We start from the raw sequence: 25,017 nt of genomic DNA, 5'->3' as shown, positions 1-25,017 counted from the left end.
AATTTAGTTAGGAGATATAAAATAGTATATAAATTTAAAAAAATCTTTAATTTGGGCTATATCTTTTGTTTTGTGTTTTTGGGCTAACCTGTATTTTAGAAATGCATTTGCATATTGTAGGTAAACCTAGGTGGAAATATAAAAAAAATCACGTGAATTTAGTTTATTGTCACATCCAGACGAGCTAGTTACATCACATTTCTACTAAGTAGTCTGAGGTTTTATAATTTTAAATTATAAGTATTGTAATTATAAGTATAATTACACAGTGTTTAAATCCAATACGGGTAATAAATTAAACCAGATTTAGCCGTGTAGTCATTAATTAAGATTTTTTTTAAGCCATATTTAGTTATGACTACGCGATTTATAAATTTTTGAAAATTTACCGAGCAGCAATGTAGACAGGTTACAGTACCTATCTACATTGATGTTAACATTACGTGACATAAGATGACATTACATTACGAGATACGAGCTTTTTATAGTAACTGCCAACAAGCGTTGACAGTCACTTTAAAAAACTTGTACCTATCTCGTAACTTTGTATGTGTTTCTTTATGATTGAATGAATTTGTATAGTATTTCTGAGCAAAATTTATCTCTTTAGGTCCTATGCTAGCCATCACCCGCATTGAATTTACACACTGTGTTTACAACTGGCGGAAAGTTGCCAACAAGTTATAAATGGACAACTTCGTTTCATTTATATCAACAAAATTTTTATAAATTTCTGTATTATATTAAGTAGTCATTTCGGAAACTTTCCGACGGTACATCTGGAAGTAGGTACATATATGTAGTATAAAATAAATGCTTTCTCATTGTAATAAACTTTAAAGTTGGTTGTGATAGCTAAAAATTACAATAATGTACATTTGAAAAGAAAGTAACCAAATGTATCGATTTAAATAAATAATATAAATCACTATATAAATGGAATTATACAAAAAGCAAAATATAAAGAAATTTAACGATTTTCGCTTAAATGCAATAAATATTCATTATTTTTTTACTTCAATCTTAAAAGTATAAAAGGAAAAAATGGAGGACATAATCAATTGTAAAATAATAGTTATATAGAAAGTACAAACTGGACCAAAATCTTATTGCACTATACCTACATATAGGTATTATGGATACATTCACATATGTACAGGGTGAGCAAATAAGAGTGATACACCTTATTTTTAATTTTTAATTATATTAAGTACAGATCATACCAAAATATATTTTCATAAATATATTGTTCAGGGTAGGCAATTGTATACGGAAGATAAATTCTGCCAAATGTTTACCTCTAGCAGCAAGCAATTTTTTCTCAAATGTTTGTGTTGTTTAAAACAAGTTGTTAGCTCAATTAATTTCGATAAAATGTGACAGTGAGTGGCACCCGAATTCCCCAAATTTTGCAGCTCCTGACTTATGTCTGTGGGGCTATCTAAAATAACGTATCTATTCTAACAAGCTGGTGAAATCTTTGAACTTAATATATATAAAATTTACAAAAAAAAATGATTATAAAAAAAAAAAAAAACAAAAAACCCGACTGCACACTAAAAAAGAGGAAAACAAGCCCCACAAGAATATTGTTGTTGATGGTAAGTATCGCAGGCGGGGACCAACAGAGGGTTACTTATAGTCATTTTGGTTGTTGGTCCCCGCCTGCGATACTTACCATCAACAACAATATTCTTGTGGGGCTTGTTTTCCTTTTTTTTAGTGTGCAGTCGGGTTTTTTGTTTATTTATAATATTTTTTATTTTATTTATAACTTTTTAGTTACCCCCAACATCCTATGACATTCCCATGATCAAGACGAATCTAACGATACCTCATACATCAAAATCCATCAAGCCGTTTAGTCTACAGGAGGCCACAAAGAAACAAACATACATACATACACTCGAAAAAACATTACCCTCCTCCCTTTGGCAGTCGGGTAAAAACAAAATGTATACTTATTTGCCCACCCTGTATATTATAGTCCGCGGCACATAAGTAAAACCAACTTAGCCACACCTGCGCAGGCACACTTGAGTAAAGTACCTATTAAACCTTTATCATTATTTTGGCTTATAAAATTTGAATAGATAGGTATTTATTTAATTTCAGATATAGTTTGATCATTTAAAGTTCTGGTCAGATTTTACTTGCATGCCACGGATTATATTATGTATTACTATTTCACTATTAAATCGTGTAAAACATAAAACAGTAAGTACATTTCATTTACTGATTGTGACGAAACGATACTGGAATGGTGTATTAGGGCCAACACAACTACTTGTATCATGCCACAAATATATCATGTTATGTTATCTAGCAACCCCAATTGATGTTTTTTGATATAAAAAAAAAATATGAAAAAAACTTGCTAAAAACTTAAAACTTTTTAGCACATGATTGGTTAGTATTTTATTTGATTCTTTTAAGTCATCCATTCCTTCTTATTAAAAAGAAAATGTGCTGCTAAGATTGCTATTATTCACCACATCAGCTTGTAAAGGCTCTTTTTATTCTTCAAAAACTGATGAGAAATGATGAGTGTGCATTTTATCCACAAGACTGGCAAAGGTAATTTAATGTCAATTTTGAGTTGTTTAATGTTTAAAAACATTTTATATAGAATTATTTCCAGTTATTAGGTATTTGCTTCGCGTTGGTGTGGTGAAAATGTTATGTTTCACTCGGTTACAAAGTTTGTTTAACTCTCGTGTCTTGAAACCTTCGCAAAGCTCATCATTCCACTTTTCGAACCACTCGCTACACTCTTGGGTAAATTTTTCAATATTTCGCTTGCTCAGATATCAATTTTAGTACGACGAGTTAAACAACAACTTTGCATCTTGCAAAGCAAATAACTATTGCTTATTTCCATAGTATCTACAAAAAGCCCTCATTCAGGTCTGACAATTTTCTACACTGAGCCGACATGCTCCTAGCTGGTTTTTATTATTAAAGGAACGGAAAACGTGTAGTGTGAGAGACTGTTTGTGTTTGATGTGCTCAAGAATGAATTTACACAATAGATTTACAAACTTAGTTATAGCAACTAAGTATTGTATTGTATTTGTGCCACAAGCAATAGTTATTTATGTAATATAACGATTTAAACGGATTATATCGCATATAATCTTGGAGGATTTAACAACCGAAGTCGTCTTTAAGAGCTTACCCCTCTGTCAAAAACCTCGGCCAATGGTCGTATGTATTGTATGGACTGACGTTTATCTGACATAGCTATTTGTACGTTACGTAAGTACAAAAAGCAAAAATCGGCAGATTGTTTCGTACACAACATTACAGAAAACGCGTCTCCAGTTGTTAAATCCTTCAAACATATAATGGGTTTCGAGTCCTTTGCTAGAGCACGTAGCCAACAGGTACACAAAACATATTTTTGTATTATAAATTTTATACAACCCTATGTTAAATTTATTATATGTGATATGATCTGGTTATTTTTTATATTTTCAATTACGTATAAAAATTTATAAGAAATAAACAATTGATCTGTCTTATTATTTCCTATTTTATTGCGATTAACCCTTTAATTCGCAATGTAAGTTAGAAATTTATTTTTCTTAACCCTCTTACTGCATTTTTTCCTAACCAAGAATCAGGACAATCGAGCGTCAAGAAGGCTTGAACTAACTACTTTTTGCGCTGTAAAGGGTTAAAGTATCAACTATCTGTGAAAAAGAGACGACTACACCTGTGGCGATATAAACAATTGTGCTAGCTTATAGCTGTAACAGACGGGCATACCGCACCGCGACCTTTGTCCGGTCAAGCCTGTTCGATCGAGTGGAACGTGGTCCGCCGTACGCCCGTTAAGGATGCAGCTACAAGTGAGAATGAGAAAGACATATGCTTAGAACCTTAGCGCATACGGTCTTAGAGCATTTAACTCACTTGAAACACCTTGTCTGTAATTTTCTGTATAAAACAGTTTGCCGATTTTTGCGGGGGAGGCACGTCAAATGTATGTCTATTTGCCATGTCAAATAAACGTCAGTCCATACAATAAGTATGACGTGAGTATGACCATTGGCCGAGGTTTTCGACGGAGGGGTAAGCTCTCAAAGGCGACTCCGGTTGGTTAAGTGCGTTAAGCCTACAGTAATGGAGTAGCCTTTCAGTAACTTACCCCTCTGTCATAAACCTTGCACAATGTGAAAAAAATCTACTCGTCTCTCTCAAAAGATTTTATGAAGTCATGTGATATCTTTGTGTGCGTCAAAATGATATTACCTATGTTAATTTTTATTTAAATGCGCGTATCTCTCTGTGTTTAGACACAGATCTCTTTTTCATGTGTGAGTAATCGTTTGCATGTGTTACTTCACCTCCCCGCAAAATTCGGCAGACATTTTTGTACGCAAATACGTCATATAAGGCTACTTCGGAGTGCCTACTGCGAACCACGTTCGACGTGTTGCACTTGTAAATTCGTAAGTAAGTGTGACAGGGAGGCAACACGTCGAACGTGCTTCGCGGCCCTCAGTTGTATGCTCTACGATGCTGACGAACCAAGGTCGCGGTCCGGTAGGTAATGCCCGTCTGTTACCGCGTCTATATGTTTACGAGTTCTTCTTAGCCACCATGGCTCCAACAGCTATAGCGCCGATTATGAGCGCAGCAAGAGCGTACCACTTCCAATTGCTGAAAATGATAACAGTCAATTAGTGTCAGACACAAGTATCAATTCTGAATGGACCTTGCTAAAATTGGCGAGGAATAAAAGCCATAAATGGATAAAATATATCTGAATGGAAACTTCTGGGATTTCTCTGTAAGGTATATTCGGGTAATTCCGAAATAAGGCCCGGTTCTTAAGCGTGCTAATTTCCAAATTTTCATACGAAATGTGAATGGGTTCAAATTTTGCGTCCATGTCCGCTAGTACCATATACAAAACTACAAGTTCGTATTAAATAAGAAAAATAAAAAGCTGGGCCTTATTTAGTGCAGCACCGTTTTATTCCATACAATACAGTTCATTTTTTGAATTAACCGACAACTTTCAGAATCCTAAAATACCCGAATTCACCTATCTTGTGACTTGACAACAACTTGACAACGGCACGCTATCAAGGTCATTTTTTTTATTTTTTGCCGATTTTTTTGCCAAATTCCTTGAACAGATAGAGTTCCCTACTCAATACAATAAGTATACAAAATATACAATTCAGATAACTAAATATTTTAACACGATAACATTTTTTATTATTGAAGCTACAAGGATATGTATTTCTATTTTACGATCAACACACCTAATTCATAGTTTTGTATTACCTTGTTAAAAACTTGTGTTTATTCTTATAAAATACAATTCAAATACACATAAATATACCGTTCTATAATATCCGATATGTTTTAAATAATGAACTAGAAAATATTGACAATTTATAAACTTAAATCTTATAAGTACATGATTATATACATACTTATTAACCTTAACTATCGGAGCAAATTTAACTAAGATGAAATAAAGACTGGAAAGAGCAGACTAAATTCCATTTTTCATTGGAAATAGTCACGGTGACAGGAGATAACAAACAACTCACACATTCTAATACGTCACGCAAATTAGGCACTAGCCGTCGCGTCGCGGAAAATCGCCCGAGCTACAATACAATATGTTCTAATATTTACCTTCCACCACATTGGTCGCAGGGAAGACCACGCTTTCGTTTTTTTTCACACCTTGCAAACAAAACTGACTTCAGATTAATGCAATAGAGTCAGACCATGGTAAGTTTTCTTCACAGGTCTAGAATGACTGATAAATGAAGTGTGCAAAAGGGGAGGCCATCACGTTTATGACCATTTCATGAGAGTTGAAGAGTGGCAATACAAATTTAAAAAGTTACCACTTTTGAACTTCATAACGGCCGCTAACGTATTTTCCAGTACGCTAAACTGGAAAATATGAAAAGCTCTTTTTAAAATACGGTGGGTGGTTATATCATGGAACAAACTGTCTATAAAACGAATAATTTATGCAATCACACATTACTCCCAATGACAAGACATCATTCCGATTTTGGTTGCACTTCTCATATTTGAAAGGAAATCTCGTACATTCTAGACCTGTGGGGACAAGTAGGTAAGCAATCGTCACTGCCAAATCTGTGCAAACTTAGCGTGGTCCGAGTCAAATAATAATCTACACCAGCAAAGTTATCTAATTAATATTTTCAAATTAGTTTCGTTCAAATAAATATTATACTTGGAAGAATGTTTTTATTCTTAGAAATATAAGGACCTCCTTCTATATTCTTTTACTTACGTTGAATCTGAATTTAACAAATGCTTCGTGAATTCCTAAATTCATTATTATACTATCTATTCTACTACTAAAGAAGACAAGCCTCTTACAATAACATAATCTGTGTAAAGTATTTGCACCAAATAAGGCTCCTAGGCGTGCCAACTTTCAAAATTTCCTACTTTTATAAGTGTAAATGCGTACCAATAGACAAAACAGCAGGTTCATATTAATCATAAGAAAAATAAAACAAAGAAAACGATGGGCCTTATTTGGAGCAGTACCTTATGTGATAAAAATGTTAAAATCTTTAAAATTATGGCATGAAAAATTCTCATCACCGATCCATATTCGAAACACTAGATATACTAAGGGTACGTACCCTTTTTTACTCTTCTTTTTAGTTTGCACAGCTGGGCTACAAGAAAAACGTTAATTAAATTTTTATATCACCTAATGTAAACTCGATTTTGTTTCGAGTGTTTTAAAAACGAAAAAGCTTTTTTTGTTCCAATAGAGCAAATACAATGGTGATTGCTTTAAGCGCGTAGATACAATATAAAAGTTTGCCAAATAAAATTGCTAGTGTGCCTAAAAATTCAAAAAAACGTCTGTAAGTGCAGTTTTTCTCTGCCGATTTGTAATGATTTGGAATAAAATTATAAGCTCTTTCAATCTAGAAAAGAACAAAGATGTCCCAAATAATTTACTCATTGCGTTATATGTAGACATATAGAAAATGGTGACAAAATAGTAAAACAATTTTTTGCAATTATTTGGGAGTGCTTAAGTGTAATTTTTTTGGAAACATTAAAAAATTTAACCTGTCGGGAGTATCAGCAACGATTTTTTTGGCAGCTGACGTTGATGTGGGCGTTTCATCGCATTTGTCTGGTGGTACCACGAAGCGGGTGCCCTTGGAACTCTTGGCGGTGAGAGGGCTGCTCCAATATGCAATAGTTATAATTACTTAAATAGTTAGTAGTTAGCATAGCATCGTTCGCAGACATTTCTGCTTGTTAAAAATTAATTTTGTATGGGTAGCACATCGTTACTGGTGAATTTCCAATATGACTTCCAACTCGGGTAGCCGTCTAAGAAGTGTAACGTTCTTACGGTAGATGTCGCTAGGGTCCCATAGACCCATATGGTGGAAAATTTGCTGCCTATGGATGAGGTCTTGGTGGCTCAGATGGCAGAGCGCTGGAGTATCGATCCAGAGGCCGTGAGTTCAAGTCTCACCCAAGGCAGTATTTTTTCCACTTTTAAATTAATTCCAAGCTTAATAGCATTATATTGATTTAAACCAACACGATTTTCGTTCATAGTTTTAAAACGAATACGGGACTTAATCGCGTAAACTTACGTTTATTATATGGCCTGACGTTTCGAACGTGACATTACGCTCGTAGTCACAGGCGGACACGCCACCACGTCAGGCCATATAATAAACTTAAGTTTACGCGATTAATTCCCGTATTCGTTTTAAAACTTAATAGCATTGTTCGCAGACGTTCCTGCTTGCTAAAAAATAACTTAAATAGTTATTGAAAAAAAGAGGACACACCACATTAATTTAAGAGTGCATTCCTGAGCTTAAATTAAGTTACTTTCTCAAAGACACCGGTACTCTACTTAACTACATTTCCGAGATAATCAAAAATTTATTTTTATCTAATAAGGCCCTTATGTTCGTGTCTTTTTACGAAAAATAAGATATTTTATCTACCATAAATCATTGTTAAGTACCTTGTGCCGTCAGGAGCATCGAAATTTCGCCAATTTTTTACAAGTTTTTTCGAAGGTGGTTTGTTAACTGCCGAACAACTAAGACAAATAGTTCATTATGGCAAACATTTAAAAAAAAATAGAAAAAAAAATAAAAAAAATAGAAAAATTAAATACCTTGAAGCAGAGTGACAATCTGAACATGAACTTTTTCTGTGGGAAAAAATTGATATTATAAAACTTCTAGAAGAAACGCAAGTATAATTTTAACCTACAGTGTAGCAAATAAATTTAACTAAGTACCTATTATAAGTAGTCCATAGGAGGTTAAAATGAACTTAACACATAATTAATAAATATACAAATTAATTAATTAATAATAATTTTGTAGAGTTCATTACTTTAAGGTGGTTCGATTAGGTTACCCAAAGCTTAAACCTCACTAGATGGCGCCACAATTGCAAATTTTGAGTTTTAATTTTTTTGTGGAGTAGTCTTGGTATTTCTATACTGTAAATTATGTTTAGCGCACTCATTAAATAAATATTGAACTATTACAACAAACATTGAACACTTCATTGTACAAAAACTACCCCTTAATGTCGACAGAATGTTTCTTGACTCTATTTCTAAGTATCACTCACACATTCAAACAGTCTTACAGGGATCCTTGTAGTAGACAATTTGGCACAGCGTGAGTAGGCTTCAATAGCGTTGCGGTATGTACGTGGAAATACATGCAAGAGGATGTGGGTTCGAGACTCATTATTTTTTTTTTGTTATCAGTATTATCAAGTAGGTACCTATTATTAATAAATTATTTTATGAGAAATATGAGCGTTTTCCATAAAAATATTAAAAATCTGATTCTCACACATCATGATATTTTTGGATTCTTCCAACTCAGAATCACTAGCATAATCAATCCTCGTGTTAAAAAAACCCGAAAATTTGTATTGAAATTTTAGTTTTACATTGAAATTTCTTTCACACTAAAATGTGACGTAATGGTATGGATATTTTAGGATATCTTTTTTTAATGCTAGGGTGGAGAAGAGTCTAAGTAGAATGAACCTAAGAAAGTCCAAATTTGTAAGTCAGATTTTCCAGTATTTTTTTCAAAAAAAAAAACGCTGTTTTGTTCTAAAATTAAAGCAATCCCTTACTGCCTTTAAAAAGCGGCCAAGTGCGAGTCGGACTCGCCCATGAAGGGTTCCGTACCATTTATGACGTATTAAAAAAAACTACTTACTAGATCTGGTTCAAACCAATTTTCGTTGGAAGTTTGCATGGTAATGTATATCATATATTTTTTTTAGATTTTTCATTCCGTTATTTTAGAAGTTACAGGGGGGGGGGGGGACACACTTTTTTTCACTTTGGAAGTGTCTCTCGCGCAAACTATTCAGTTTAGAAAAAAATGATATAAGAAACCTAAATATCATTTTTGAAGACCTATCCTTAGATACCCCACACGTAAGGGTTTGATGAAAAAATTTTTTTTTTTTAATTTTTATGACGTATTAACAAAAAAACTACTTACTAGATCTCGTTAGAACCAATTTTCGGTGGAAGTTTGCATGGCAATGTATATCATATATTTTTTTTAGATTTTTCATTCTGTTATTTTAGAAGTTACGGGGGGGGGGGGGGACACACTTTTTACCACTTTGGAAGTGTCTCTCGCGCAAACTATTCAGTTTAGAAAAAAATGATATTAGAAACCACAATATCATTTTTAAAGACCTATCCATAGATACCCCACACGTATGGGTTTGATGAAAAAAGATTTTTTGAGTTTCAGTTCTAAGTATGGGGAACCCCCAAAATTTATTGTTTTTTTTCTATTTTTGTGTAAACATCATAATGCGGTTCATAGAATACATCTACTTACCAAGTTTGAACAGTATAGCTTTTATAGTTTCGGAAAAAAGTGGCTGTGACAGAATCGGACAGACAGACGGACATGACGAATCTATAAGGGTTCCGTTTTTTGCCATTTGGCTACGGAACCCTAAAAAAGTAGGTACTATTTTACAGTAGAATAAATTTTTTTTTTTACGATACATTTCATTAAATTACAGTGAGTTACAAAATTGCATGGCCTTCTATTTATAACCATTATAAAAAAAATGAGATATTTAAGTACCATGTTTGTTTATATTATTGATTTCCCGATATTTTGACACAACTAGAAGTTTCACACAATGCCTAGAGATAGAAAATTATTTATTTATTTTATTTATTGTCAATTTCATTCAACGGATCACATCATATCCAATTTATGTGTTTATGTATTGCATTGTTTTCTACCTAGTTGGTTATTAAATTCTGTTACTTCAATAATCTTTATCTACATAAAATATACCAACGAAAGTTTAATAAAGTATATATTAAAATGAAGTACACAAAATCAGGAATTACATATGACAATATCATTCAAAATCGCCTCCTCTGGCTTTGACACAGGCCCTCAAACGACGAGGCCAGTCATCAATAGCGGTACGCACGATTGTCATGTCTAATTCCGTCACTGTCTTAACTATGGCCCGCTTGAGGGAGTTAAGATTTGTGTGGGGTTTAGCACAGGCTTTCTCCTCAATAACCTGCTATATGGCATAATCCAGGGGGTTAAGGTCCGGGCTGGAGGACGGCCAGTCTTCGTGGGCAATAAAGTCAATTAAGTTCCTTCGAAACCAGGCTTGAGTTGTTTTTGCCTTATGTGCAGGAGCTGAGTCCTGTTCAAAGATCCATGGCTGGTTTTGAAATAGGGTGTGGCTTAAGGGCTTCACTATTGGTTCGAGAACGGTTTCCAGTTTCCGGTTTTCACACCTTTTTCACAGAAATGAATCTGTGTTAGCCCTGAGTATGACACACCCAAAATCATGTTTGGCGGGTGCCCACATTTGTGCAACGCAATAGGGTTGTTTCCATCTACAAATCTTAGGGCATAATTGTATCCCAAAATTTTTTTTGGATAATAAGAACATGTTAAACTACTTTTAGGGGACCTGTAATGACCATATTTTTGTAAATATTGAATTTAAAATATCTTTTGGCACACGTCACGTGACCAAACTCGAAACGTCATTGAAGATTCTGATGACGTCACAACTCTCGGATTGACACTGTTGACAGTTAGGCGATTAACAACAAATGACAAATATCAGTTGACAGTTCGTATCTTCTACGTGTGTATGTAGTTATGTGTCAAACCATAAACTGTGACGTCACACAATTTTCAAAGAGCGTTTTGGGCGCGAAAGCATCTGTCAAAATATATTTTGTTAATGTAACATATTTAAAGCCAATTTAGTATAAAAGCTGAATTTTAGGGCAACTTTTAGTTAATATAGAAAGTAATACAAGCGTTTCAAAAAATTGGAATACGATTCTCTTTTAGGCCTCAATTCATTATAGATACGACGAGATAAGCGTTATGTGTGGTATATAATTTTAGCTCACAAATCCACCACATTATGTCATTTTTTTATTTTTTCGGTAGCATTTGTTTTAACGGAAATAAAGAGGTTGCAAATCGAGTAACAGAACTTCAGAACAGATATCATTTGATATTTACCAGTCGCTTTTCGGTGAAGGAAAACATCGTGAGGAAACTGGACTAATCCCAACAAGGCTTAGTTTTACCCTCTGGGTTGGAAGGTCAGATGGCAATGGCAGTGGCTTTCGTAAAAACTAGTGCCTACGCCAAATCTTGGGATTAGTTGTCAAAGCGGACCCCAAGCTCCATTGAGCCGTGGCAATATGCTGGGACAACGCTAGGAAGAAAGAAAGAAATCGAGTAACAGAACTTAGTAACCAACTAGGTATAATAGTTATGATGTAAATGTCCATATCATGTTGGAGTCATATATGTATTAGCCAACTAATTATTCAAGATCAATACACTTAGCTCCCTTAGGTATTCGCCTAAGTACAATCACGGGCAAAATTGAGTTTTATAAAAGTGAACTAGTTTCTAGGTCATATTTTCTATGAATTGGTCATTTTTGTAGACTCCAATTACAGTTACACTTTTCCTGGTTTTTCGCGGACCAGAATATCGATGATTTTTGTAGCTTGATTTAGACGTTGCTATCATTTTCAATCCAAAAACACATAAAATCACAATTCACAACATGCGGCAGCGTTGTTTTCTATCAAGTACCTCAAGCACCAGGGCGGCTACCGGGAAAATCGAAATTCGTCAATTTCGGGCATTTTTCTCTGTCACTCTAATTACGTCTTAGTGAGAGTAAAAGAGAAAGATCCCCGCAATTTGCGAATTTAAGTTTTCGCGGTAGGCCCCCAGGTCCTGTCAAGTTTCAGCAGTGTTGCCAGGTGAGCGGAAGAGAATTATCGTACTTGAGTGTCAATATTATTGTACCGTTGAAAAAAATATCGTACGCCAATCAAAAAGGCAGCCCCTAAAAATGTCTAGCAAAATAAGCTTAAATTTCCAATTAATAATAAATAAAAGACAATTTTCGTCTAAATTGCGCAAAAAATCTGTTTATGTTTGTGTATTTTTGGGATAGACTCAAACGGTATACAGGAAATTGTGACATTTTAAACTTTAAACGTACACCAAGGAGCCGAACACCCAAAAGAAACTAATTTTAGCCTATTTCTGAGAGAAAGTGTCATATTTTGCTTCAAATTACTAGACTTTTAAGGTGGCATCATCCAAGGGCTGAAATTATAGTACTTTAGTGTACGATAATGCTCTTTGGAACATTACGTCATACCGGGGCCCAAATTATCGTACATGTACGACAATTATCGTACGCCTGGTCACACTGAGTGTCAGTGTCGACAGAGTCAGCTAAAAACGCGTCAAACATCGCAACGTCGCGCCGATGCATGGAGTGGCAACGCCGCAATGTATTTGTACACGACATTTGTCACACACACATGAGTAAAATTTATAAAAATATAACGTTGATTATTGCATGATTTCTGTATGAAACAAAGTTTTTCTATTAATTTAGCGCAAATGAATATTCGAAAGTAGATAGATGCGCAACTATTTATGTAATAATATTGTGTAATTAATTAATAAATAGCGATTGTTTTTTGTATGAAAATCGAACCACCTTAACTCTACAAGTCTATATATAGCATAATAGTCCAATAAATTTGTCGCCTGAAACTACAGGGTTCCTTTACGTCAAATCCAGTAGTTCTGATTTTTTGCTGATTTGTTTATGATGTAAGCCTAATGAATAATCCAACCTGGAGCGCCGAACATAACTTGTCAAAAATACCAAAAAAATATAGTATTTTTATTTTATTTATTTGGCCAATTATAAACCTAAACGACTAGTTTTTAATTATACCTTCTCAATACGCTTATAACGTAGACTAAATTTGCAACAATACGCGACTAGATTGTCACTGTAAATTTTTAGTTTCCCAGATAAAGCCTTTCAAAATTATTTATTTTTCAAACTTTAACGTCGCGACGCTGCGACGTTCAAGTCCGAAACAGCATACTGCAGAACCGAACGGGCACCACGTGGGGAGCGTCAGCGGACTGCTTAAGAACGACCGCTCTGACTCTAGTATACTCTACAGCAGAATACTGTGCCCCGACATGAATAAACAGTGCTCATACCCAAATCGTGGACAGCCAACTTAACCACACTATGAGACTAACATGAAACCAACTCCTGAATACTGATTTATACGCCGCCAACTCCTCCAAAGAGAAGTCTAAAAAATACGTGCAAGGCCCGATCTGCCCATTAATGCAGACTTAAGCAATTTTAGATCGCCAAAACATAAGTAAGTGCAGTGTATGACTTTTGTCTGAAACGATGCCGATTAGCACGATATATGGAAATGATATTAAAACTTGCCCTAGTTGCTAAGAGCAGAAAGAAACGTATCAAAACCAAAAAACCGGAACTACCGGATTTGGCGCAAACGCGAAATAGGAATGGACGAACGAGGCTTATTAAAAAAATGTTTACAGACCCACTTGGAGTACTATTTTTTGCCTTGCGATCTTTCTTGGCCATCCTGTGTTCGTTCATGCAACTAAAACATAATAGTAAAAACCAAATAATTATTAAAAGTCAGTACTTTACAACATAACAATATAAATATAAAATATATACCTGTTACTTGGCGCGCAAACTATAATACATGATTGACGGTTTCTGTGGGAAAAGTTATTATATTTTAAAACTTTCTTATACTTATTAAACTAAATTTCATACTGTCCAATTTTACTGTAAGGTACAATAAGCTGCAGAGATAATTGCAAGCTCACCCGTGCAAGTTTGTATGCGGGTCAGTTATCTCTGCAGCTTACTGTACATACTAGGGTGAGCTCCCTTGAAGGGACTATACAAATTAATAACTATATAAAAATAGTACCGGAGGACAGAAACATTCTCTAGTACTTACAATAATTCGTGTCTGGAGGTAGACTTAGGTTTAATTTAATATTAACATTTATTTTATTTACAACTATCTATAGCCAGAAAAATAAATAAATATTTTAGCAATAACCTACATTAAACAAAAAAGCTAACAACATAACTCTAAATAACCACAAACATTTTATAACTCTATGGGACATGCAATGACATATATCTAAGGACGGGCCTTACGGGCACTTAGAATGATGGTGCTAGTTCAGTGGTGTCTCACGAATTGCAGTAACTCTAACGCTACTAGTTGCGACCTATCGCGCGCGGGATGTGAACTCATCAACCAATCGCGTTGTGGCGTTAGACTGCACGATTTGTTCGAGTCCCAAGTAGCATTTTACTCCATTTAAGAGTACACATTTAGTTCCCAGGTGTACTTGAAGCATTATTACAGTTCACTCGTGATGTATAAGCTGCATTATTGCGATTAATAACACCTATACCTGTCTAAGGGACTTACAGGAGGGTAGAGTTATACTTTTATACGACTGTTGGTGTTATAATACTCTAACAACTATCCTTTAGTCAGCCGTCTGACTAAGAGCATTATAGGAGGGTAGAGATACGGCAACCGCTGTTTAACAGCCTACTTGTACGATGTTGTAGAGCTAGCATTTTAATAGAACACACATGGTCATTTATAAAGCCAAAAGCTGTTATGTTTACTTGTTTGAGACTGTTATACAGCTAGTAGCTGTAGTAGGACTTGTTTGTGATCATTAAAATAACCTTTTTTTATTAGCTGTACAGAAGTGTTTAAATGGTTCGCATGTGCACTGTAGGCTGTTAAAAGGATTATATGTGTTGTCCATTAACATCAATAGCAGTTTATTTGTCCACAAGTACTACTCTAATTTGCTGTAAGCTGAAAATGAATGTGAATGTGATATTCTATTACACTTATCCCACAAGCTGTGTGTTTATATTACGTCGCGTGCAAAAATTTCTGAAAATGAATAACAAATCTTGGAAAATAAGAGCGAGAACCGGTGGAATAAGAAGAAAAATTGCAAAAGGGCTAGGCGATTTAACGGACAATAATTATTATTGCGGATCTCTAAAATTTCAGTATATTGAAAGAATTATACGATGATACACAATTGACCTAAACTACATCTTAAAGCTGTACATTAGTTCACATTAGAATAAATTTATAGACATTGGCTCTGTAGTGGTACAAATGTGGGACTTTATATAGGTAACAGCATTCTAACAGAACACATGTGAACCTATTATACGCTCACCGCATTAAATTGGAGTTATATCAGTTCACATAGCCGTATTTCATTTCCACCATTTTGTTCTGCGTAACCTAAAATATTTACCAAATAAATCTCCAAAATTATCATGCAGATTTATCACAAAATACGCAGATAGAGCGATTGAGTTTTGGTTTCATGCTATAATTAATTACCGTAGTATAATTATAATGCCAATATAATGTCAAAAACTGAAAATTGTTGATTTCCTCTCAGCCAGTTTTAAATATTTTAAAATGAATATCGCGTTTTTACAGAGGCGCGTGAATATTTTAGCTGTAAATATGTATACATTTCACGATAAACTTGCATTCCCATAGCATTTAACATTATTAAGAATTTAAAACAGGTACTTACCGCGTGTTATCATAAAATTTATCCAAAGGATATCCGCCGGTGTTTCTGATGGCACACAAAAAACCAAACTAATGAGGAATAAATAAAATAAAGAAATATAATGGACCCACGTGAATTTTAGGTAGCACTGGAGTACTTTTGTCGGATGTTATAACTGTGATAGCTGTGTATTTAGCCACTTGTTACTCTTTATTACACTCATGTACGTTGTATGGTTCACACTGCGTCCCATATAGTGCCATTAGTCAGCCTTAAGTCCGATGTTACTACTTAAACTGCTATTATAATGCTATTATACTGCTAATGTACAGCCATAGTGAACTTAAGGCTGTCTAATTTGTGCCCAAACTGGTTCTATAAGAGCATTATAGCAAGCTATACAGCTCTTATACAGCTGACTTACACAGCTTGTGGAGTACATGTGAACGACTAGACATCTCATATAGAACCCCGAATGCCACTTGGGGTTCGTCTGCGTGACATCGCTGTACTGGCCCCATTCTTATTGCCCGTAAGGCCCGTCCTTAGATATATGTCAATGGGGACATGCGTTTGCATCGGCGGCCGGAGTCAACTGAGAGCCTACCCTAGTACCCTACCGCGAACACCGAATTTCGCAACTTGCCGACATCTTTCTCTTTTACTCTATTAACGCGTAATTAAAGTGAAAAAGAAAGATGCACACAATTTGTAAACTTCGGTGGACGGTCACCCCTAAGAGATGCAGTTTCATTCAAACATTTCATATGTGTAAAATTTGTATAATTATTTATATTGAGATTAATTTTATGTTAAGCACTATTATTAGTTAGCAATTTACAATTTGTAATTTGCAGTGCCCTTAAAGAGTTCATAGCTGTTCATAATAAATGTACCACTTATGTATCTATGAACATTGACATATATCTAAGCACGGGCCTTACGGACACTTAGAATAGTGCTATAATTCAGCAGTGTCACTCACAAATTCGAGCCAATCGTACAGTCTAACCCAACTAGATGCGACCTATCGCGCGCGTGATGCGATCTATCAACCAATCGCGTTGTGGCGTTAGACTGCAAGATTCGCTCGAATCCATGTGCGTCCCGCCTCTTTACTATCAATGTCTATGAAATCAATAAATTAGTGATTACTGATTCTAAACTAAACCCATTACAGTAGGCAACTGTATAAAAATCTGGCACTACTTACAACTAAGATAATTTACATTTACATTATTTAAACGTTTTACGTAAATATATTATAAGATATGATTCACTAGCGATACCAAATAACCACTGGATATCTAGGTATTATAAATTTATAAAATACTAGCCAAATTTGGACTTTCTAGTCCCAGTGGTATGGGCTGTGTGTTGATTTTAGTCAGTCAGTCAGGTCTTTCACGTTTATATATTATAAAATAAAATACTAGTATAAAATATAATAGTATTTTTATGGGGAAAATAAAAATCTCCTTCGGATCGTAAAATAATCTTTTTGCCGCACAAAGCATAAGAGCAGTAACTCATTTTGAAATGTCATTAAAAAGGTATTTCAAAATTAGTTACTGCTCTTATGCAGCTATGCAGTCCAGTAGTTATTTGGATACCTAAAAGGTATATAAAAATAAAACCTTGGGCAGAGTTGTCGTTTACAACTGAAAATAAAATTAAATAAAGTTCTTAGGATTAAGAAAAGACAATACATAAGACTATCATTATACGTAACTTATAATAATATGTCTGTTGGATGAAGGTTTACAAAAATATCAAGAAAATCTTGTAGCATACACAGCAAATACTAAAGTATATGTGTATGTTGAATTGTCGATCGCAAAATAGAAGGCATAATATCTTTGAGAGTTTTTCATCAAGAATTAAACGTAAAGAAGGCACTCACAAAATCTGAGAAGATAATGATTAATAGACGAGGCCACACAGGAATAGAAGTCTCGCGAGGAATTTGCCGCGCGGAGCATCTCGGACGGTGTAGACGTGCCACGCGCGAGGTAATGCGGCCGTGGCACGTCTCCACCGACCGAGCTGCTTCGCGAGGCATATTCCTCGCGAGGCCGCTAATGTCTTGAGCTGGTTGAACATTTTTTTTAGTCAAGAGAAAAGAAAAAAATAATGCTAAATAATTTAACAAAAAACCATTGTGTATGAGATACTAAAGCCATCCATAAACGTGCTACTTTTAAAACTATTTTGAGGATGATAGAAAACCAAATTTTATTCGAAATCATTCAATTGAAACTTAGCCATGAATTACTATCAGACTCTTATTTCTGATATGTTGAAAAGTAGCATTTCGTAATTAACACTTTCATGGAATGCCACAAAATTTTGTTTTATGCATATTGATCAATCGATCATGTTCGAATTATTCTGGGGATTCCACACAAAAAAGTCTAATTTGTCAGAGCTGTGACATGTAAGGCTACTTTAAGGGTCCCCAGCAAGCTCGGTTCTCCATACAAACGTAATTACGACCTCATTTTAAAATGACTAGCTAGATTGTTCTGAAACTTTATACTTACAATATAATAAGTTATATCTAGTCATGTAATTAGTTTATGCAGTTAAAAAGCACGGCGATTTTTTTTTATACAAAACTTGTTTTGTCTTGCTTGATTTCGTTTGTTTCATAAGCTGGAGCTATATAAACTAATTACAGGACTAAGATATATCTCATATTATATGTGGAAAGGTTCATTACAATCCAACACGTAGGTTTAAAATTAGAACGAAACTCCGTTGTATGGGAAGATGTAAATCGGCCGAGCTTCCCGGGGACTCTAATCTGCAGATATCAGGGGGCCTACCGCGAAAACCGAAATTCTCAAATTGCTGGGATCTTGCTCTTTTACTCTCTCTAAGACGTATTTAGAGTGACAGAGAAAAATGTCCGCAATTGACGAACTTCGATTACATCGCGGTTACAGCCCAGTATTATACAGCATTGAATTTAAAGCAAAGTCATCATACATTATCATGCCAAGTGGCTTATCTTTAACAGAAGAGATAAAGAAAGAGCGTCGCGTCACATCTCTGGAAAGCCCATTACGAGAAATTTGAATAACTCACCAAAGTTGGACAGGGACAGCTTTCTTTGATTTCTCGCCATCTGGCAGAGTTCCAATTTTGTACTGTTGCAACAGCTCTCTGGAACATGATTTGGTTTAATGTTATACACGTCCTTATAACTATTTCGTGAAACTAAAGATAAAAAATAAAATATATCTTCAGGAGCAGCATAAAAAAACCGGTCAAGTGCGAGTTCGTTTTACTCGCGCACCGAGGGCAAAAGACTTCTGAACAGAAGTACCTATACTCAGTATATTTGTGTACAGCGCCATCTATTGGCAAATTGTCTAACTAATTTGCGCGATGTAATGCACGTATTGTGGTTTTTCGATGATAATTCTCCATCATGTGAACCGATTTCAAAAATTTATTTAGTACACATAACCTTACAAATAACTATTGATAGGTGAAAACAGAATGAAAATCCATTAGGCGGGTCCAGACAGAGCGATAATACGCGCGAGGCAACTTCCTCGCACACAAACCGCGTGGAGAATGCCTCGCACGTCTGCTCGCTCTGTGTGGACCCGCCTATTCAGTAATTTTTGAGTTTATCGCGAACATACATTACATACGGAAGATGTGTGCGGTCATAATATATATTTATTTTATTCATATATGTATATAAAATTATTTATTTGTATATAGTTAATGGTATGTAATAATCTATAATTACTTTAGGTATTGGGACCGTGCGAAGTGCATGGTGGGGGTAAGTAAAGCGATCCCAGTGCATAAGGTGGTAAAAATTAGAACTAACTACGGATAGCGTCTTTAACATTTCGTACAAGTTATATGGCTCGAAATGAAACTTTAAGATTACTCCTGAAATATTCATTTAAATTGTATGGTGTAAGGGACCATTGTAATCTGTATGAAATGCTTAATATAACTAAAGTATTAAATTTGATAATTGTTAATACTGTATCCGTGTAAATAGCTTTGCAAATGCCACATACTATGTGATCTTTTTCTAGAAGTTAAGAATGGGTATAATAACTATAATAAGTTATCCTTAAAAGATAGACATTTAACATCGCGGACTTTTTTGTACACCCATGAAAGAGAGACAACCCCACCAAACATTGTGTTGTTATAGCTCAAACGGATTAGGCAGCGTTTTCAATTAAAGCTCCTAGCCGGCGTGATTTTTTCCGTCAACATCGTTATATTTCAACCAATTTACTAAAAACCTTAACAAGTTATATACCTAAACCTTCCTCAAGAATCACTCTATTGATAGAACAAAGTCGTATGAAAATCTGTTCAGTAGTTTTATAAGATGTAGTGCATTGACGTTTTCCCCTAGACTTGTGGACGCTAGGTTGCGTGACAGTCGTGCACATTGCGAATAGTTTTTAATTACTCTTTTAGGTAGAAGTTAACTGGAAGAGATCCCTCTTAGGGATAAGTTCGCCTTTGTAGTACACATTAATTTTCTATCTGATGTAATCAATATTAATTTTTCTCGTACAATAAAGTGTTTACTTACTTACTTGCATAGAGACGTGGCAGGGGACTTTATAAGGTGTACAGATAAAATTTACTTTAAATTTAGTTTATTTTTTTAAATAAGCTAGTATCATATTTATATCTACATTACTTTTTGTTATGTTTTGTTAATTTTGTACCTGTAATAAACTGCTTTAGTGTTGATGTAATGTTACAATTAGATCCAGTGCATTTACATCTTTTTTACATAAAAGCTGTTGATTAATTTCAAATGTTACAATGTCTTTGCTACATCATTTTTATACAACAATTTTTAACCAATAATTATTGTTTTTTCAAATAATTTCTAGCCAAAACCAACATTATTTTGACAACTCCATTTTGACAGAGGATATGACAGAATAATTATCATACTAAAAAAGGCTGACTTGAGCAAAAAAAGGTAGAGTCCAAGCTAAGTTTGCACCATGCACCATTAACTTAGAGCATTTAGGAGATGCCTTGTCTGTAATTTTCTGTATAAAACAGTCTACCCATTTTTCCGGGGGAGGGGCACGCCAAACGTATGACTATTTGTACCGAGGCTCCAATGTTATCTCTCAATACAAATTTGAATACTCAAGCCATAGCCATTTTAGTGGTTACACACGAAAATGGCTACGGCACACGCAGTCACAGAATAAATAATAGTACAGAAATGACACTTCGTACAAACCAAAGTTTGACAGCGATTCAGGGATGAATCATGCTGTCCCTTTCTAATGTATGGCACTATCCCTTATGGCTATTTAGGGTTGCCAAAATTCTAGTTATTATCTTATCTGTGGTTGTGCAAGCATAGGGATGTCAAGTTGTGCCAACGCTAATAATTGCTTGGAGCAATGCTGAGCCGAATGGAGCCAAGAATGTCCTAAAGGATGAGAGTCACCCCACTGACGCAGTGCAAGTGTTATTTATATGTCATAATTATGACATTTAAAATAATACTTGCACTGCGTCTACTATCAAAATCGTTCCAGACTTGTCTTAGTCTGACTCTATCTTCTATTAAATAAAATAATATTGACCTTGACAACCGGTCTGGTCCTGACCCTGTCTATAAAGCAGATGGTCCTGGTTTTGAATCTTGGTAAGGGCATTTATTTGTGTGATGAGCACAGATATTTTTGTTCCTGAGTCATGGATGTTTTCTATATATTTGAGTATTTGTATGTTATATATATTGTTGTATGAGTACCCACAACACAAACCTTCTTGGCTTACCGTGGGACTTAGCCAATTGTGCAAGAATGTCCCTGTACTGTACTATTTATTTTTATTTGTTTATTTATATTAAATTAACTAATTTGTCACATTTTGCAGCTCAAAGTGTGTGTTCATTAAAAATATAAATACTTAACAGGCAAGACTGAAAATAATCCTGCATTCTAGTCTCATTGCCAATCTATAGTACTAAAAATCTTGCACAAGAAAAAAATACAAGATGTTATAGGTGGTCTTTTTTGAGACTGTTGCCCTATAAAGGGTTAATTAACACACACATAAATATCTATTATTATTATCAGCTTCCAGTATATGTCCCGCTACTGGGGCCTTTCAATGCAAAAGATGGTTTGATCATTCCCAAAAACTTAGGGAAATGCCATCTTTCCTTCATCTTCATATACAGACTTCACATAAGCAGGTTTCGTCACAATATTTTCCTCTGCCATTAAGCAACATGTATTCAATTCGATTCATTCATTATATTATAGCCTTATTATTAATTCATAATTCATAATTAATTTATTTCATAGAATATGGTATATACAATTCTGGTGTCATTGTTTTTTGGTGTAGAACAGCATATTCTGCCATCAGTGGCGTAGAAATATATACAACAAGAAATTTATATAACTTGAAATTAAGAAACATTAATAAAATATACAAAATTCAATCGGTCATTTCAACAATAAAATAAAAGATTATGTCAGGAAAATACAAGAATGGTAGTGACCCTGCCTTTGAAGCAGATGTTCTTGGATTTGAATATCGGTAAAGGCTTATATTTGTGTGATGAACACAGATATTTGATCCTAAGTGGTGGGTGTTTTCTCATTGTTTGAAAACCAAAAACACAACCCTTCTTGAGCTTACTTTGGTAAGAATGTCTTATAATATTTATTTAGCAGCCTACATGCCCATAATATAGTATAGATAGTATACTACATTATAAAATAAAATAGTTATTAATATAGATTTAGTTTGTTAGGTAATAAGTTACTAATATAATATAATATGGAAATAATTCTGAAATAAATGTTTATTTAATTTAATTTAATTTATTTACAGTACATATGGTGCTACTTTCCCGCATGCGTGCAGGAATGAGCATTTTCCGTGCATACCTCGAAACTTTAAAGAGCCATATGTACTGTAAAACGTTGTACGATACAAGTGTGAATAGGTAATTCGCAACTGTTGATTTAAAACACTCTCTTCGGTCATGTTTTAATATATCACCAATCGTTACGAATTTCCTATTTTCTACACTTGTATTGTAATAGTACATTACGTAATAAAAACACGACCGAAGGGGGTGTTTTAAATTGACACGAGTTGCGAGTTACCTATTCGCACATGTATCATACAACATTTTACAGTACATATGGCCCTTTAAATGTTCGACACAGTAACGTAATATGCTTATTTTCGCACTAGTGCTATAAAGTAGCACCATATGTACTGTAAATAACTATTATCCACTTTATTAATCGTATGGCATGCACATTTGAAGGACAATCAAAGTATGGCCTTGAGGTTATCAAGCCAGGTAATCAGGTCAGGTGTGACAGAGACCAAATCTTCAGCTGGTCCAGAATAGAGTGAAGAGGCAGCGCCAGATGATATGTTCAGTTGTCTGCTCTTCCTCACCGCACTCGCAGAGTGGAGAAACATTCCAGCCCCATTTGTAGGTAAGAGAATTGCAACAGCCATGCCCAGTCCACTGTCCTGAAATAAAACTAAAATGAAATAAAACATTACCTTGCATCTTCACTGTGGCCTACGTCTTCAAAAGCTTGAGTGGCATCTGACCCCGCAGCATCCAGAAGGGTGTCCTCACCTCCAGGGTGCTAAAATAAATAACATCACAATAGTTCACTAATATTCACTGCTATAACAGATAGAATCGACTTTAAAAGTTTTTTTGAAAATGGAAAGTTTAGTTTAGTACATAGTTAAATATTTACCTCTTCTAAAAATTTAGTTACATCGTACACATCGTCATGTATTATCAACCACAGGTTGTTCCTGTGCCTGTTTTTCTTCACTTCGGCTCTAGTTATGACTTTAGACATAGTTATAAATTTAATAACTGTGTATTTTCATTCAAATTAGCTTGTTACACGTGAATTTTTATGTTTTTTATAGCAAATTTTTAGTTTGGTTGCCACTCAGCTGGCACTTGTCACTGTCAGTGAGCAAGTATGCGTTTAGATTGTGCATTAGCTAATCGTGCTTCAAGGGTGTATACAATGCAATGAATTACAAAATAATCTAAAAGAAATATACAACGAGGAAATGCCGTTAGCATCCTTGGTTTGTACCAAGGCCAATTCGTTCGTTCGTTTTTTTTTTGTTTCAAGGGCCTATTTTAGATTTAAGCTTGTTGTAGTAATCCCCATTATGTATATTATTTTTGTCAAGAAAATGTTGATACAGCCGGTCAAACAAGTTTGTTAGTAGAAAAAAGATCGGTTTTTTTTATTGCACGATTACCCTTCGCTCTTACATTTTTTAAATTTGCGTCTTTTTCTACTGACGGAAATGGCTTGACAGACTAGACAAATTTTACCTGAAAATAAAATTTATATTAAGTTGCTTACCTTGTTCCAAGCCTTCAAATTGAGATGGCGACATTCGTTTCATACTGGCAACACCACAGTTCCAACGACGTCAGGCGCAATACCGGCTTTTATAACGGGTTTTTACGAATCCAGCTGGCAGGCTGCGCGCCAATGCTCAGACCATTGGACTCTCAATTTGATTATCTTGACCTACCGTCTAATATGACGATGGACGGTAGGGCCACTGTAGATAGACAGGTGGCAAAATGGCCACTGTAGGTAGACAGGTGGCGACGTTTTATTATGTAAACAAACACAGTATTCAGCGCAGCTGTAGGTACTTGTTTTGTTTACAGAGATAGCATGGTATTTCATTGACATAGCTGAAAAGACAAGCTTAAAACTAAACCCTACGGCTGAAATAAAAGCTTAAATAATACTTACTTTTGCTGAAAAATAAGTATTATGATTATGATAAAATGTGTATGTGAATGAAATTAATCGTGTAAGTATAAAATAAAATAAAAACTTACAAATTGCCAGCAGGCAGCAATAAAATCAGGCTTGGAACAAGGTAAGCAACTTAATATAAATTTTATTTTCAGGTA

The 25,017-nt window shown here is 34.7% G+C and overlaps 1 protein-coding gene across 4 annotated transcripts; it reads right to left on the bottom strand.

Moving 5' to 3' along the window:
- Window positions 1-148: 148 nt before the first annotated feature.
- LOC133525545 (uncharacterized) lies at window positions 149-24,046 on the bottom strand. 4 transcript variants are annotated; one of them, XR_009800585.1, is made up of 13 exons: window positions 23,813-24,046; window positions 23,607-23,695; window positions 19,131-19,208; window positions 17,678-17,701; window positions 14,128-14,169; window positions 13,985-14,047; window positions 8,183-8,218; window positions 8,027-8,104; window positions 7,102-7,218; window positions 6,660-6,695; window positions 5,662-5,712; window positions 2,565-4,668; window positions 149-2,521 (listed from the first exon to the last, which is right to left on the bottom strand). XR_009800585.1 is itself a non-coding variant. In XM_061861834.1 (12 exons), exons 1-12 carry the CDS (start codon window positions 23,918-23,920, stop codon window positions 4,587-4,589), a joined length of 804 nt encoding a protein of 267 aa, XP_061717818.1. In that variant the 5' UTR covers window positions 23,921-24,046; the 3' UTR covers window positions 149-4,586. The 4 variants fall into 4 exon arrangements, 3 of the variants coding, with proteins under 3 accessions (XP_061717818.1, XP_061717819.1, XP_061717820.1); XM_061861834.1 differs by having other exon boundaries at window positions 149-4,668; XM_061861835.1 differs by lacking the exon at window positions 8,027-8,104 and having other exon boundaries at window positions 149-4,668.
- Between the last annotated feature and the right edge of the window lie 971 nt (window positions 24,047-25,017).

The sequence above is a fragment of the Cydia pomonella genome, chromosome 15 (assembly GCF_033807575.1).
Source record: "Cydia pomonella isolate Wapato2018A chromosome 15, ilCydPomo1, whole genome shotgun sequence".
Classification (NCBI taxonomy): domain Eukaryota; kingdom Metazoa; phylum Arthropoda; class Insecta; order Lepidoptera; family Tortricidae; genus Cydia; species Cydia pomonella.
The sequence above is the reverse complement of the archived record's forward strand: the minus strand, read 5'-3'. Positions and strand labels throughout refer to the sequence as shown.